At 39.9% G+C, this 17,897-nt stretch overlaps 1 protein-coding gene across 1 annotated transcript in view; it reads right to left on the bottom strand.

The window, feature by feature from the left end:
- The window catches only part of TMTC1 (transmembrane O-mannosyltransferase targeting cadherins 1), a 336,358-nt gene that overhangs the window by 65,302 nt on the left and 253,159 nt on the right, over positions 1-17,897 (bottom strand). Inside the window, exon 10 of the mRNA XM_023555130.2 lies at positions 14,291-14,458. Coding sequence (XP_023410898.1) covers positions 14,291-14,458 — 168 coding nt within the window. The remainder of the gene's footprint in view (positions 1-14,290; positions 14,459-17,897) is intronic.

Below are 17,897 nucleotides of genomic sequence, written 5' to 3'. Positions count from 1 at the left end.
AAAACCAAACCCATTGCTGTCAAGTTGATTCCAACTCATAGTGACCCTATAGGACAGACTAGAACTGCCCCATAGGGTTTCCAAGGAGCAACCGGTGGATTAGAACTGCTGACCTTTTGGTTAGCAGCCAAGCTCTTTACCACTGCGCCACCAGGGCTCCTACACAATAATGGTGGGTGGTAAAGTCTGGCTTGGCTGAAACAACTATCACATGCCTGGCCCTCATATGGTCTGGAGTGAATGAAAGGAAAAGAGAAGGTAAAAGTTAATGTGGGATTGAATAGAATCATTAAAAAGAAATATATTCTGGGAGTGAGATGGTTTGATCAAATCACTTTGTAAGGATTTATTTGAACTGAATTAATGGTGCAGTTGTTCATTATCTATGAAGGGCCCCTTTGGTGTCAGGCACTGCACCAGATGCTGGAGATACAGTATAGTCAGAGTCCCTGACCTCAAGGAGCTTACAGGGATGTAGGAACTATGGACCATTAGCAAAGATGATTATAAGAAAACTGGTTGTTCAGTTTGTACACACTTGCCTTTTAACAGATACTTATCCCCAGATGTGGGGATCAAGGCAGGCTTACAGGAGGCAGTAGCAGCAAAGCTGAGACTTTAAGGATACCAAAACCAAAAAACCAAACCTGTTTCCATCGACTTGATTCCGACTCACAGTGACCCTATAGGACAGAACAGAATTGCCCAATGGAGTTTCCAAGGAGTGCCTGGTGGATTACGAACTGCCGACCTTTCGGTTAGCAGACACAGCATTTAACCACTATGCCACCAGGGTTTCTCTATAAGGATAAACCAACAAAACTAAGGAAACATTAAATTAGCCTCTAGGGAACTAGGAAGGAGGATGTCCTAAGCAAAGAACCCAGAGAATAAAGAACGTGGAATGCTAAGGGATTTTTAAAAATGCAGAGTAGCTGGATTACAGGAGATTAGATCCAAGAGCAGAGAGGTCCTGAAGAGGCCTTGTGGATCCCATTAGAAAATTCGGGTTTTATTTTAGGAACAGTGGGGAGTCAGTGGATGGTTTTAAATGGAGAAGTAAGGCCAACAGTCTAGGATTTTAGAAAGACAGCTCTGGCTGTAGTATGGAACTGGATTCAAAGGAGGAAAGGCTGGAGGCATGGAGACTATACGGCGGGTTGTAGTAGCTGAGGAAAGGGAGAGAAGGAGAGGGAGAGAGACAGAGACAGAATGATAGAAACAGAGAGATGATGGCCAGAACTTGAGAACGAGTATAGGAGAAGTGGAAGGTTTCAGGAGGTATTCAGGAAGCAGACGAACGAAAGAGGACTTGGTGACAGATGATTCTTTGGAGAACAACCCTGCATGCTCAGTCAATTCAGTTAGTTCCTTCCTTCATTCATTTACAGCCTTCCCATTAAAAAAAAAAAAAGATACGGCCTACAGAGATACATCATTACCACAGGAGAATTATAAAGTGATTAAAGCAGAGTGGATCAAGGGAATATCTGATAACAGTTATGGGATCTACAACACACAAACAGATTTTTATTCTTTAGCTCATGTCCATGAAGATTTTTCCCTGAAAAAATGTCTGGGCAGCATTACTAATCATCTTTGACAGCCCTAAAGTAATCCCAGAGTCAAATACATTTTCCCTCACATTTTAATGTTAATGAAATCAGGATTTTTGTATATATTTAATATAGGATTTCTTTTTCTTCTTTTTTAAATATCCCCCAAATTACTTGCAATCAGCACTGCATTTTACAACTGATGAAGACTTAGACTGAGGAAATATGATAGTTGTGAAATGTACTTCCATGAAAACTAATGAGTTGGCCTGTTGTACAAGGTTACTGAATATATAAAGAAATGACATATTGCAGGTTTTCTGCCAAAAATGATTATACTGATTTAAGTATTGTTGATCTTAAGACAGTTTTTCTGACACTGGTGATATAGCTGGCCCAGCTGTCTTTTTAGGACATTCCTAGCTCATGACAATAAAATCAATCCATTAGATAACTGGAGAATATTTTTCTATTAATCTTGACAGACTTTGCCTATTTCCTCAGACATTGCAGTTATCCATTCCACTGTTCCCCCCTGATGCTGCAGGCATGTGAGAGGGGCATGGAAACTGACCACACGCCTCAATATTGGGGTCCACTCTCAGTGTGAGTCCCTATTTTCTGACCCAATCAGTTTAAACCCATTTCCCCAGGCACAGTGATTAGTTCAGGTAACGTAGGCTTAAGCCAATCAGCAAATGGCCTTATTCTCGATGTAGAAATTGACTCAGGAATGGACACGTAACCCTATTCAGACCAATGAGTTGGGAGGTGAGGACTGAGAAAGATGATTCCAAACCCTTGTAATACCAGAATCCAGCTCTCTTCTCCTATTTGTTATGGAAGCAGCAGACAGCATGGCAGAAAGAATGGAGAGACAAAAACAAATGTTGAGACACTAAATAGGTTACTGAGCACTAACTACGTGCTATACGCTGTTCTAAGCACTTTGCATGTATTAATATATTCAACGGAGTGCCTGGGTGGCACAAATGGTTAGTACTTCACTACTAGCTGAAAGTTGGCGGTTTGAACCCTACCCAGAGATACCTCAGAAGACAGGCCTGGCGATCTGCTTCTGAAAGGTCACATTCATGAAAACCCTATGGAGCAGTTCTACTCTGCAACCAAGGGGTTGCCAATTGTCAGAATCTACTCAATGGCAACTAACAACAACAGCAATATACTTAATACATTTAACCCTGTAAGGTTAGGTTAGCCATCCTGAATCCCATTATGTTAAACAACAAAATACCTTTATTATTTAAATTAGTTTGATTTGAATTTACTGTCACCTGAAACTCCACAAATACCAAACAGATACAGCTAGATAAGTACTTCTCTTTTGTGGGTGGGGCAGCTTATATACTACCACTGAAGTCATGGTTGGAACATGAAGGAAAATATCCACTGCATGTTCTGCAGCATGAGCCTGACCAGTCCCCAACTTTCTGCCTCCTTCTGGATCAACAAACACTGTTGGTGAAAACTACACAGTGTGATACCCCACTTCAGCCTTTAATGCTGCTCAGAAATTACTTATTTCTAATCAGCTATCTTTTGAAGTCCCCAAGGCAGCAAATTCCAACCTTTACCTCTTTCCACTAGATTCTACCCCACCTCATTCTCCTGCTCTCAGCACAATATCCTGCTTACCATTTCATTGAGCTGGGTAGGGTATCATTTGTGAACATCCTCAACTACTCTTCCTGATCCTCCTTTCTCACTCTGGAGGCATGTCTGACCAGCCTTGGGCTGTTGATCTTGGTTTTCCTTCCCCCTTGTGGGGTTGGAGAAGGTCAGACACCTCCCCCCAAACCATTTTTACAGGGGGACTTAGAGGTCTATAACCTTGAACATGTATGGAAGAGGAGTTATAGGAACACTCTTGAGCACTATACAGGAAACCTCTATAGCTGTATTGATTTAAGTGCTTTTTACAAATTGTCAACATTTTTTCATGGAAGCCCTTAGCACGGCCTATGAGGCTATTCTTAATCAGGTCTCAGGCTCTTGTTTAGACTCATCAGCCCCCATTCCCTGCTCTGTGTCTTCTAAACTCTTCAAACACCAGGGCACCCTTTACCTTCAGTGATTTTTGTTTTCTTGAATTTCTCCCTCAATTTTCCTACAACTCACTTTTAAAAGTTCAACTCAAACGTTATTTCCTCTAAGAATATTACTGTGATCTTCCCCTTTCTCCACTTCCCAGCAGAGGTGGTCCCCAGCCCCACGGTGGTCTTAGGTCCAAGGTTCATACCCTAATATGACATTGTTGAGTCACTCTACAGAGAATAAACGCTGTGTCCTCTTCATTTCTGTGGCACAGTGGTTAAGTACTCGGCTGCTAACTGAAAGACTGAAGGTTCCAACCAATAAGCCACTCCATGGACTAAGGATGTTTGACACTCTGCTTCCCTAAAGATTATAGTCTTAGAAACCCTATAGGGTCACTATGAGTTGGAATCAACTCAAGAGCAATGGGTAATGCCATAGTTGGAATTCAATACATTTGCTGTTAGGTGCTGTCAAGTCAGTTCTGACTCAGTGATCCTGTGTGCAACAAAACGAAACACTGCCTGGTCCTGTGCCATCCCCACTGTTGCAGCCACTGTGTCAATCCATCTTGTTGAGGGTCTTCCTCTTTTTCACTGACCTTCTACTTTACAAAGCATGATGTCCTTCTCCAGGGACTGGTCCCTCCTGATAACATGTTCAAAGTACATAAGACAAAGTCTTGCCAGCCTCCCTTCTCGGATGTATTCTGGCTGTACCTCCAAAACAGATTTGTTAGTTCTTCTGGAAACCCATGGTGTATTCAATATTTTTCACCAACACCATAATTCAAATAAATGCATCAATTCTTCTTTGATTTTCCTTATTCACTGTCCAGCTGTTGCATGCATATGTGGCAATTGAAAATACCATGGCTTGGGTCAGGTATACTTAGTTCTCAAAGTGACATCTTTGTTTTTTTAAATAATTTAAAGATGTATTTTGCAGTGGAGATGCCCAATGCAATACGTCGTTTGATTTCTTGACTACTGCTTTCGTGTTGTAGACCCAAGTAAAATGAAATCCTTGACAACTTGATGATGTTGCTTATTGGTCTAGCTGTGAGGATTTTTTTGTTTTGTTTATATTGAGGTATAATCCATACTAAAGGCTGTAGTCTTTGATCTTCATCAGTAAGTGCTTCAAGTCATCTTTGCTTTCAGCAAGCAAGGTAGTGGCACCTGCATAATGCAGGTTAACGAGTCTTCCTTCAATCCTGATGCTGAGTTCGTCTTCATATAGTCCAGCTTCTCAGATTATTTATTCAGTGTACAGACTAAGCAATCAATACATTTGATTAAAGTAGATTCCCTGTATATATGTATATGTGTATACTTTATATTTTTACATAGGTATAGTTTCCTAGGGCTGCCATAACAAATTACCACAAACTAGATGGCTTAAAACAACAGAAATTTATTCTCCAACAGCTCTGGAAGCCAGAAGTCTGAAATCAAGATGTTGGCAGTGCCAAGCTCCCTCTGAAGGCTCTAAGGAAGAATCCTTCCTTGCCTCTTCCTAGCTTCTGGAGGCTCCCATCAATCCCTGGCATTCTTTGGCGTATAGCTGCATCACTCCAATTTCTGCCTATGTTGTCTCATGACCTTTCCTGTGTGTTTCTGTGTCCTCTCCTCTTTGTATAAGGACACCAGTCATTTGGATTTAGGGCCCACTCTTAATCCAGTATGACCTCGTCTTAACTACACCTGCAAAGATTCTATTTCCAAGTAAGGTCACAGTCTGAGGTTTTGGTTGGGTTGGCAAAAAAAAAAAATTTTTTTTTGTGGGGGGCGGGCAATATTCAAGGCATTAACATATAAGTGCACCATGAATGTTTTCTCAAAGGAAGCTGGAGACCGGAAAGAGAGAGGTGCCATATACCACTGACTAGACAAAGTTCACAGGTCTTGCTATTATCCAATTTTGTCCCCTCAAGCTGGACCTGAAATGATCTGAGTGAAGACCACTGGATAGAGAAGTTGTAAATAGGTTCATCTCCACTTTGGACCAGGTGTACATTGGGCTGATACCTACACATACAGGAGGAGGTATTGGTTTTCTACTGCTGCTATACCAAATTATCACAAACTTAGTGCCTTAAACCAACACAAATTTATCATGTCACAGTTCTGTAGGTCAGAGATCCAGGTAGGCTCAAATGGTTCCTGTGCTCCAGGTCTCACCAGGCTGAAGTCAAATGTCAGCTGCTTGAACCCTTATCTGGAGGATATCAGGGAGGAGTGGGAACCACTTTCAATATCATTCAGGTTGTTGGCAAAATTCAGTTCCTTGCAGTTGTAGGGCTGAGGTCCCATTTCTTACTAGCTATCAGCTGGGAACTTTAAGGTCACCTGAATTCCTCACCCAGTTGTTGCTCCTGCCTCCAATCTTCAAATCAGCAACAGTGTATTGACTTCCCACACTATGAACCTCTTGGACTTTTTTTTGCAGCATTTCTTTTGCTTCAAGCCAGACAAATTCTTTACTTTTAAGTGCTCATGTGACTAGATGGCACCCACCCAAATAATCCAGGATCATCTCCTTATATCAAAGCCGGTAACCTTAACTTCATCTCCTAAATTTCTTTTGCCATTTAAGGTAACATATTTGCAGGTTCCAGTGATTAGAGCATCGCTAATTTTGAGGGACCATTCTGCCTACCACAGGGGTGTTGTTGCTGTTAGGTACCATCGAGTCAGTTCAGAATAGCGACCCACCACAGGGACAGAGAGATAATTTTTTAAAGTGATATAAAAACATCTGAATTGTGTAATATATGAATATTTCAGTATCACTATTTTATTCACAGATTAGAATAGGCTAGCTATTCAAAAATCTATGGTTTTGAAATTATCTTCACCATTTTTCCAAAATGTGCAAATGAAAAATAGTTTCATACTCTAGTGCAGCCAAGACAATGAATTATCAAGTTACAGCAGAGGTTAGGATGAGTACAGACTGGCCTCCCTAGTAAGTTGTATTGGAAGCTTGCACTTCCAGGCACAGTGCTAATTTTTTTTTTTAAACAAATGCAAGTACAATTATTCCACAAGTTGCAGATTAGGAAATGTGCCTTTGCTCAGAAAGGTTAAATACCTTGCTTGAAGAGTCACCAAAGCCTAGGGTTTTAACCACGAGGGAGGGCATTAGTTACCAATCAGGAGCAATAGGTACAGCCATGCAAACGCCACCAAGCGGCTGTGGCTAAAAGTTTTACTCCCTGCCCAATGGTTGACAACCTTGAAGTCATCTGCCTGAAGAACCTATGTAGGATAACCCGGAAGCCTTGAGGGTTATACAACGTGGGGGTGGGGAGGAGTAGTTTAGCATTTGTTGCTGCCTCACAAACGTCACCTGCACAAGATCGTATAGTCGGTAAGTGGCAAGGATTGTATTCCAGAGAGTTTGGTTCTAGAATCTGCTCCCTCACTTGAATGAAGGTGACGGCAGGTGGGGAACAACGGAAATAGGTGGATTTGAGGGCTATTTGGAAGGAAAACTTCTGGACCCTATATTGATTAAATGGGGGAGGGAATAGATGATAAGAGAGATAAAAGGGCTAAGGATAAGAACCTAGTTTCTAGGCAAATATACTTTAACGTATTACCTCTTCCAGATAACATATTTTCACTTAATTTTTAATTTAAAGGTAAGATTAATAGGGGAATTCCATATGAAATATTAAAACCTGTTGGGGATATATATAAGGGTAATATAACCTCTACTGAAATTTGGTTGAAATAACAGATCCTTTCTTGTTGTTGTTGTGTGCCATTGAGTCAAATGTGACTCATAGCAATCCCATGTGTTACGGAGTACAACTGCCTCATAGGGTTTTCTTAGTTATAATCTTTATAGAAGCAAATTGCTAGGTCTTTCTCCTATGGAGCCTCTGGGTGGGTTTGAACCACCAACCTTTTGGTTAGCAGATACGTGCTTAAGCATTGTGCTACCAGGGCTCCTTAAAAAAAAAGGGCTCCTTAGGACCTAGCAAAGACTGGCCCACTTAAAACACAGTAGTTAGAAGCTTGGGGAACTCTCTAGAGGAGAGATCTGGCAGTGAGTGTGGAAAGCAAGAGACCAATCCAAAGGAAACAGATCATTCAGAAGCAGCAGATAGCAAATTTACATAGAGCTACTTCAGCGATTTAAAAAGGGCCTCAGGTAGCTAGGATTTTAATATAATTTTTTAAATGGACATTACCCAAAAAGAATTAAAAATTTAGCCACAGGGGCAAAATTTGGCTCAGAGCAATAATAACAATTAAAAAAAAATAATAAATCTAAACCCTAAAAAAATTCATGATTTTTCTATCCAGAACCAACTAGTGAATGGCAACAGGTAGGTTTTAAAGATATCTTTGATTTCAGCACATTTAAAAGTGATGTTTTACTGGAATTGATCCTTTACTCTGCGTGATCAGCACAGTTACTCTCGTTTATGTTTCACCAGAGGAACAGACAATTAGGTCTGTTGGAAACATGGTCTTTGCTAAGGTCAGAGCATTGTTCTGGGATGGAAGAGGAAGTAATAATATTCATAACAGGCAAACAGAAGTGGGTGGAGTAACGAAATTCCCAAGAACACTCCGCTTTTCCCATTGTTGCTTCTGACCTTCATGCTCTCTCTGTGATATTTTTCTGTCACGATTTTCCAGTCTCTCATTTTACAATGAACAGTTTGTGAAAAAAAGGAGAACAGCTGGCCAAAGACAAAATTTTCCACATTATTATACTTTGCCAAGTTACTCTTCCTTTCAGGGCCAGTGTCCCAAATTTGATTTCTTGATGCTCTGATTTAGTACAACTACTTCTCACTTATTGACTATCTCATTGCCAGACATTTCACACTATGACAATAATAAAAAATCTACTATCCAATTATTTTGCACAATACCGACATACTTCTGGCAGCAATGAATGCCGAGGTGTGAGGCATGAGTAAGGCTGGCGATGATGGTTAAGGTTATGTGTCTACTTGGCTGGGACACGATTCTCAGTGGTTTGGTGGTTTTGTAAAGACATAACTTATCAGTTATGTAATGATGTAACTTGGCAGTTATGCAATGATGTAATTTGGCAATTATGTAATGATATAGTAATCCTCCATTCTGTGATCTCATGTAGTCATCCTCCATTTTCCTATAATGCCAATTTTCTCACAATGACCTGGTCTTTGGAACCTAACCATATAGCTAAGTGAGGACTGGGAAGTGAGGAGTGGGTGTACTTCCAATTGCTTAAACAGAAACATGCAGCTTTATACACATTTAATCCACAAAGAAATGTAGTATTCCGAAATTATCTTGCTGGATCCACAATCCTACTAATCACTATAACAATGATTATAAATGCGAATCTCCCTTTCAAGTCAAGATTTTAATTCGTGCAAGTCCCCTTTCTCATTCACACCTAAATTTTTAGAAGACTTGTGAAAGAACAGAAATAACAGAAACACCACTTCTATTAGTTTTATCTCCACATTATTAGAACATCAACTTGTTCTGTTGGCATCAATGGACAGTATGTCAGGAGAACCATCCCCATATATCTGGTGGAAAAAAAATTTTTTCTTTTTTTTAAGATAGTTACGTTCAGCCAGAGGTTAACAGGAATCTGAGGCACTCTTCAATTTTGAACACTTAAAAAAAAAATTATTTTATTGTGTTTTCAATGGAAGTGTACACAGCAAAACAGGTTCTCACTCAACAACTTCTACATGTTTGGCGATATTGGTTACATTCTTCATATTGTATCAACACTGTTGTTATTTCCATTATAGTTGTTCCAGTCTCATTAATCTAGTCTCACAGCCCCCAACCTTCTCATCTATACTTTAGAGTATTTGTTGACCATTTGGTCTTACATAGATTTTTTTTTTTTTTTTGCTTAAGGAGCACAGTACTCAATAGTGATATTCATTACTTTACAGGCTAATCAGCTATTTAACTAAAAGAAGACTTGAGGGAATATCTGAGGGTAATAGTCCAGGGAATCCTCCTGTCTCAGCGGGTCCATTAAGTCTGGGATTTTTGAAAATTTGAAGTTCAGTTCCACATTTTTCCCTTTTCTATCAGGATCCATCTATTGTAGTCCTGATCAGAACATTGAACCCTGTTTTGATCTGAGCTTTGACAAGGCTACCCTTGTAATGGCCTGTCCTTATGAAATGCCCATTTTGAATCATACATTAGACTAAGCACAGAATTTCCAAGGACTATCACCTTTAATCCTTTCAGTAACCAATCAGATAGGTAGTATTACTGCACATTCCATTTTACAGATAAGGAATCTGAAAGTCTGAGAGATTAAGACATTTTTTCTGAAGTTACACACCTAGTGTCAGTAAGTAGGTGAGCAGAGCTTTGAACGAAGGCCAGCATATGGTCAAAATCATACCTGAAGTTGATCAATGTTTGATGCTAAAACAAATAGGTACCACAGGATCCTAGAAATGTTAGAATTTTACAATCACAACGTTTATATTAGAGGTCAGAAAACGACGACCTTATGAGCCACAGCCATGCCCATTTCTTTATATCTGGTCTGTGGCTGCTTTCCCCATAAAATGGCAGAGTTGAGAGAATGTGACAAGAGACTACATAGCCTGCAAAGCCTAAAATGTTTACTATCCTGCCCTTTACAAAAAAAAAAAAAAAAACTGCCAATCATTGGTTTGCAGTGTCTGCCCTGGGAGATAATGCTGACCTCTGACTCAGCAAGTCAGACAGGAGGAAAGGGAAACGTATCTCCTGCAGAGGTGGAGGATGGCCTAGGCCACTAATTCTTAATCTGTGGTTCATAGATCACTTTAATAGTTCATAGAAGAGATTTGGGGAGACCTTGAACTGGATGCAGAAGAAAATATTCCCATTTTTTTCTTTCCAGGTATTTTGAAGATTGTGGGGGTTCTTATATCAAATTATGCTATTGTAGTATCGTTCCTGGGCTATTACTAGACCCAGTCAGAATTATGCAGTTAGGACAGCAGAATGGTTTCTTGTTATAAGAATTAAAGAAAATATACCTTGAAGCTGTGATCGTGAACATCTCTTTATACTGGGCCTAGTTTAGGCTAGAAAATATCAGGTAAAAAATAGGTGTGGGAAAGTTTATGTATCCTTGGGCTTTTAAATCAGATTTCGGTTCGCATCCCAGATTCTTAATAGCTATTTCAGCACTGGCAGATTACTTATCTTCTCTGGGACTCTGATTTGACACAGTGCTGGATTTTTGTGCTTTTTTGAGTGTTGAGTTCTTACCAATAAAAGTTTTACAATGGTAACAAAGCTGTGAGGGGACCCTGCATCTGGGTCTCCTAAAAATACATCAGACAGTGGGATTTTTTTTTTAATGTGTGTGTATGAGAAGAGATCTCAGCTGAAAAGGCTGGACCTGGACTGAAATTTGTGTTTTTCTAATACAAAGGCCCTGTAAGACTGCTCACAGTATTGCCTAGAAAACCACCTGCCTAATTAGAGAGGCCTCAGTGGGGCCATGTGTCCTAGGAATGGTTGATGAGTTTACAGTTTGGGACAGAGGCGAAAACTGCAGCCTTGGCCGCCAAGATCATCATCTTCTCCAGAACTATTGTAATTTACTCTTAATTTCTTTTTTTTTTGGAGCAGGTTATGGAGAAATAGGCAGCTAGGCTTTAAACATGCAAATGAATAAAATTACTGATGTATCTCAGTTTGGTCAGCTCTTAATTCTGACTATCACGTCAAATTTGGGTTTTTCTCACCCTTCAATGCTCAGCTCAGGCCTACAAGAAAACTACTTTGAAGGTCTGGGTTGGTCTTTGTCAACTGCCTGCTCTTACACAGGGCCCTAAGCCTACCTCTGTCTAACACTTACTACATTGTAGGAAAGGTGCCCTGTGTTTGACTCCCATGTGGACTTCCAGCGCCCCCAGGGCAGGGACAATGAATGTCTCTGAAAATCTAGAGTACAGTGTTTAATTCACAATAATATCTTAAAAACATTATATAGTATTTACCATGCGCTAGACATTGTTCTATGCATTTGACATGTATTTTATCCTTACACTATACCTAGGAGGTAAACACTATTACTTCTCCAAATTTAAAAATGAAGAAACTGAGGCACAAAGTAGTTATGTAACTCGCCAAAGATTACACAGCTATTCAATGGTGGAGTGGAACTCAGAAGTCTGACTCCAGATCCCACACTCAACCCCTAACCCTGTACTGTCTCACAGACTCTCAATGTTGTTAAACTGATTTGAACATTATTCAGCACAGATGAATAAGCAAAAACATCTGGCTTTGATGAAATAAGAATACTCCTAAAGTCTCAGATTCTAAAAAGTCTTCTCAAGACATACATAAAATATGATCAGCAAAGTTTTCTAAAAAAAATATTGATAGTTTTCCTTTGCACAATATACAAAATTCCTTAATTTGATCACCAAGGGCCTCTCAGGGCACAAAGTGTTTTTTAAGCACACATGAGGAATGGTTGTGTTTTATAATCATCTGTTCACTTACTACATACTTCCACCAGAAAGGGCCAATCTTCTGGATGCATGAGCATTTTTTTTTAATTGCTGGCCTCAGCTGTAGAAGGTTTGAACACCAACTTGTTATCTTTGAAATAAGTTGCTGCCTGCCAAAATCCACTGCCAAAGTTTCTCTGATTAAGTGGTAAATGTCCTTAGAAGACACAGATGCTATTACTGGTTTGCTTTTCAGGCAAAGGGCAGCACTGTTGTAAAATTTCTTATCAAATCTCTGATACTGAAAGTAAAAATGAAAAATTTAAGCCAAAAGAGACTAGGAAGAAGTTATATTACTGAATTCCAATGCCCCTGTGTTTACAGAATGACCTCAGTGCTGGGGAACAAGAGGGAACCACTCCAGTATGGTTCATGAGAACTGCCTTGAACATGGAGTATGACAGAGGCTAGACAGAATCTGAAGTTGCATGTTTGTACAGATGTGTGGAAAATATATTTATTAAAAAAAAAAAAAAACATACACAGCAACAGGCCTCTGCAGTGCCCATCAACATAATGATGATGGTGATAATGACAATAATATAGTAATAATAAACTAATAAGTATGCATGTCAAATTGATTTTTTTCATTTTCTATTTTATAAAAGTTAAACTGCCAAGTAGTAAAGCCAGATACATTAAAATAACAAAAGAATGTAGTGAACAGTTGTCTTATTCATTCACTCTTTCATTCATGTATTCATGCATTTATTTTTGGCAGTCCAAAATAAAGTTAAAGCCCAAAATATATCATACCTTCTATTCAAAGCATTCCCTTTTCCTTACTGTACTTGGATTTCCCATGGTGGTGCAGTGGTTAAAAGCTCAGCTGCTAACCAAAAGATTAGCAGTTCAAATCCACCAAACTGCTCCTTAGAAACCCTACAGGGCAGTTCTACTCTGTCCTATAGGGTCGCTATGAGTCAGAATCGACTTGACAGCAATGGTTTGGATTTGGTTTTTGGATTTCCAGTTACAGAATTCCTTCTTGCCTCACTCTGTGAAGCCCCCATGGAACCCCAAGATGCTCTGCCAGTCCCACAACCCTCACCATGGGAGTCAAAGGAGGCTTCTTTGGCCAGATTTGTTATCTTGGTGCCCTGACCTAAGGCACGTGACCTAAGCTCAAGCTCAGTTAACAGGAATTTTTTCTCCAGGACTTTGATGTGAGAAAAGAAGAAATTGGTTGAAGTTTATCCATTTATTCCTGTGGTGGTGCTTGAGACAGACACCTGTCTGCTACAAGCCAGGTTCTTCAGCGTCCTTCAAGTCTGTCAACTCTCCTGTACTCTTCCAATATATTTCCTTTGTTTCAGGTGATTCCAACTGGGTTTCAGGTGCTTGCCCCAAGGAATAACTGTCAGGTACTAGCTGAGCAGAGAGCCAAATAAAACCGTGTTGATAGAATTGGACAATCTGGCCATAAACAAGAAGAGAAAGCTGGAAGACTCTTGGGGACTGGACAAATAAGATGAGGTACGAGGTGTGGCAGTGCCAGTAGTGCTCAGGTGAAGATCACCGGAGCTATGTAATTAGTGAGACAGAGTAAGCCCCAGACACACAGCATGATGAGGGACAGTCCCAAAAAACAGTTTATTTTACTTCAAGCATAGGGCTATAAGCTGACATCGTTATATTCAGAAACAGTATCTATCATATAAAAACCTACCAGAAGATGAAAAGCCTTTCATTTCTTCATTCAGAATAAAGCAACTAGATCACAGACCACAATTAACATCCTGGAATGTTCTAGAGAAAGTATATTGTATTTCTCTTCCTTCCGTGTGTTCACTTTTCTATTCACTTGACTTAACAATGAAATTAGGCTTATTCATTTCATTTTGTTTATAGTTGATTTTAAAGCCCAGCTCATTATTAAGATCGTTTCCATCTGAATTTACAGACCCCAAAACCTTCCCAAGAGACTTATTTTCATAAATACACTGCACAACTAGCTCATGTTAACTTTTGAATAATATTATTTAAAAACTAAAGTTAAAACCCAAAGTAAACTACATCTTCCATTCAGAGCATTATTACTAAAAAGAATTTTCTGGATTAATGAATATTACTAGACCCATGGTACCTCATTTGTTTGCAAAGAGATATATAAACAAAGAAATAAATGGGAAAAGATTGACTTTTATTCTCCTACTCATACCTGAATAGGGACTCTCTTGACAGCCAAATTTCATTCTGTTTCACAGTTTTCCAAGAGAAAAGCAGAAGCAGCAACACAGTGGACACAATCAGGGTGGTGGCCCCACATCGATTCAGCCACGTGCAGAGCTTGCTCAATCCATGCACAAAAAGGATACAGTAGCCCATGCTGGAAAACAGGATGGAAGACGCAGGATTACTTTGGGAGTGCAATGGATCCCCTGGCAATTTTAACCCAAATAACTAGTTTTCAAATAAAGTGTGCCCTATGCTACAGAAACAAATAAAAACTACCTGCTTAGAACAATATACGTTATTTTTCTAAAGGACTGCTCTAGCATGTTTGCTAGTTCTTTGATACCGGAGAGCAGAATAATAGGTTCATGTCATGCACTCAAACGGCCCCAGATTTCAGCAACTCAGGCATGATGGTAAGTCCCACCTGCAGGTTCTTATATCCTGACTGGGTCTTCCTTCCTATGCTCCATCATGTCACTGGCACTCTATAACCTTATCAGCACCATGTGGTCAGTTCTGGATTCCATGCTACAACAGCAGAAGATGGTGGAGTTGCCTGAAGTCACATCACAGCTTTGTAAAGGACAGTCCCTGAGAGCTCCCTAGCTGGTCCTGGGAAGGCTACCGGTCACCAAGGGCACTGATCTCTGTTACCAGGGTTGTCTGCCTAGCATGTCCCCCATTTTGGCCTGCCAAAGCTCTCATGCTGAAGGAAAGTCCAACCATAAGGAGACTCCTGAGCTGATCCTCACACCTTGGAGCTCATCATGGACATGCTGTATGGATATGATTCTCTTGCTAAGGCCCAGCTCTCCAGATAAGCACAAAGGAGTCCACCACATGTTACCTGAATGAATGAGACTTTGGCACATCACTATCGTAGGCTTTAAAAGCTTTTGGCTTGGTGGATGGAAGGAATGAGGTTCCCTGCATCATCTCCACACCCACAGAGACGGCTCCTGTCTATCTACAGGCCTTAAAACACACACATTTAGTTTGTACCCATTATTACTGTGTGCATCTTAGTCAAAACATCCAAAGATAATAACTACACACGATTACAGAATATCTTAACAATGAAGAACACTTGGTAAAGAAACCCTACCTTATAGTCAGAAACTAATGCTATAAGAAGGCAAATATGAACCTAGACTATTTATCTATGCAATTATTCATTCACTCATTATTTTGTGCTTGACAATATGTCAGGCATTAAAAACACAATTGTGAATAAAATACAGGCCCTGCCCTCAAAGAATTCAGTCTACTGCATGAGGTTGGTCTTATAAAAGGAAATATCTGAATATTCTCATTCCTAAATACAACTCCTTTGAAAAAAAATTTTTTTTTTAACTTTCCTTTTGTTCATTTTTCTATCTTTTGGTATCAAGGGTCAAAAATGAAGACAGAAGTATTTGAGCTTTCTGCCTATATATCAATCCAAGATAGAGCCCTCAATTTCACACTTCAAGTCCCGTAAGTCAGTTGGTCCATCTCTCTAAAGTTTTAGGTTTCAATATTTGGTTCAAGGGCGTCACCACATTATTCATCACTGAGCAATAATAGTTTGGGCAGAGTTAGAGCTGCTCCCCATGTCCCCATCCCAGGCACTGTACTGGACTGACACAAGAACCTTGCAGAAGCCTTGAATAGGCCATAGCACAAAGTCACTAGTGTAAAAAACTAAAATGATTAAAAAAAAAAAAACTCTTCCCACTTTCACAACTCCCCATTTTCAACCTTAAAGGTATCAAGATTTCCTAAAAGTTGCTTATTATTGTATAGCTGCTGTCATTACTGTGCCCGATGATGATGGCTGTCCATGTTTATGAGGTTACTTGCAACATGCACCTCTAGCCCCAGACTGGCCCCAACCCAAACTGAGCAGGGTCCTTCTCTAGCCATATAAGGCCTTCTGGGCTCCATTGTTTCATTCATCAGGTATTTAATGAATACTTACCATGTACCTGACACTTGTGGGCACCAAGAACATATCAGTGAACGAAAGAGACAAAAATCCTTACCTTCACAGAACTCACATGGGAAAGGAAAAACACTTAAATTATAGAGCATATCACGTAGTGAGACGTTGTACAGAGAAAATCCAAGCAGGGAAGACAGACAGGGAATCCAGGGTGGAAAGAAGACTGCGATTTTAAATAAGGTGGTCAGGAAAGGGCCCACTGAAAAAGTGACATTTGAACAAAGACTTGAAATAGAAGGGAGTGTGCCATGCAGACACCTACATCTCCATTGCCAGCTCTTGTCCTGCTCCTGCCAACATAAAGTAACGATGCTACTGTTGCCCTCGAGTCGATTCGGACTCAGAGCAATGGTACTGGACAGAGTAGAACTGCCCCATAGAGTTTTCAAGAAGCTCCTGGTGGATTTGAACTGCAGACCTTTTGGTTAGCAGCCCTAGCTCTTAACCACTACTCCACCAGGGTTTCCAACAACACTAAGAGATAACATTTACTGAGCGCATCTTATGCGCTCAGCACTTTTGTATATGATCTCAGTTTATCATCGTAACCCGATGAGTCACTATTATTAACCTTTACCCATGAAGACGGTGAAGAAGATAAAGGTAAGCTAATTAGGTCGTTCAGTTAGTAAAGAGTAGAGGAAAAATATGAACCCAGGAATTGCAGATTTCAGAGCCTACCCATCATATGCTGTTGCAGGGATTTGACTTGACAGCTAGTTTAGTGAACTGCTTTCTGTGCAGCAGACACTACGCTAAGTGTTTTATATGGTCCTATCACAATATCTGCAGGATAAGAACAGTACTGGCTTTAAATATACTATCTAATTAAAAAACAAAACCAAACTTAACCCTCAGGATCCCACCCATTACATCAATTAGGAAACTGAAATTTAGAGGCGTTAAATAACTTGCCCATAACTCCAAAAGCTGGTAATGCAGTCAGATTAGGTGACACATTCTCTTAAAGCTGTGCAGTAACCCAGGACTTTGCAAACTTTTTTACCTATAAAATGCCAGAAAGTCAGTATCTCAGGCTTTTCAGGCCATATGGCCACTGTTGTTACTACTCAACTCTCTTTGTAGCAAAAAGACACCCACAGGCACTATGTAAATAAATGGGCATAGCTAAGTTCCAATAAAATTTATTTATAAAAATAGCAGCGGGCCAGGTTTCGTCCATGGGCCATAGTTTGTTGACCCTGGCTATAATGAAAATGCAGGAGAACACCATTCCTTTCCACTCAGCACAGGCATCTGTATCAAATAATACACTTTTTTTCTTTTTTTTCAAAAGTCCTTGTATTGACATATGGTTTAAGAAATGTTAAGCCATATAAACTAATCTCAACTTAGGTTTGCAAATTTCTTAGAGAGTATCACATTCTTAAAAACCTGACACAAATATCACAGAGCTTAAGACACTTCTCCATTACAAAACTTCATCTTTCAACATCTGCTTTCATGCAGCTCTCAGCAGTAGGGGGGAGAATCATGCTGTCTTCATCACTAGGGGTAGGGTAAGTAAGACCTCATCCTGAAAGTTGAAAATCAAGCAAATGAGAAACTACATGTTTTTCTGGCCTCCAGGGAGATGAAACCAGAG

This window comes from Loxodonta africana, chromosome 4, assembly GCF_030014295.1.
Source record: "Loxodonta africana isolate mLoxAfr1 chromosome 4, mLoxAfr1.hap2, whole genome shotgun sequence".
Classification (NCBI taxonomy): domain Eukaryota; kingdom Metazoa; phylum Chordata; class Mammalia; order Proboscidea; family Elephantidae; genus Loxodonta; species Loxodonta africana.
The sequence above is the reverse complement of the archived record's forward strand: the minus strand, read 5'-3'. Positions and strand labels throughout refer to the sequence as shown.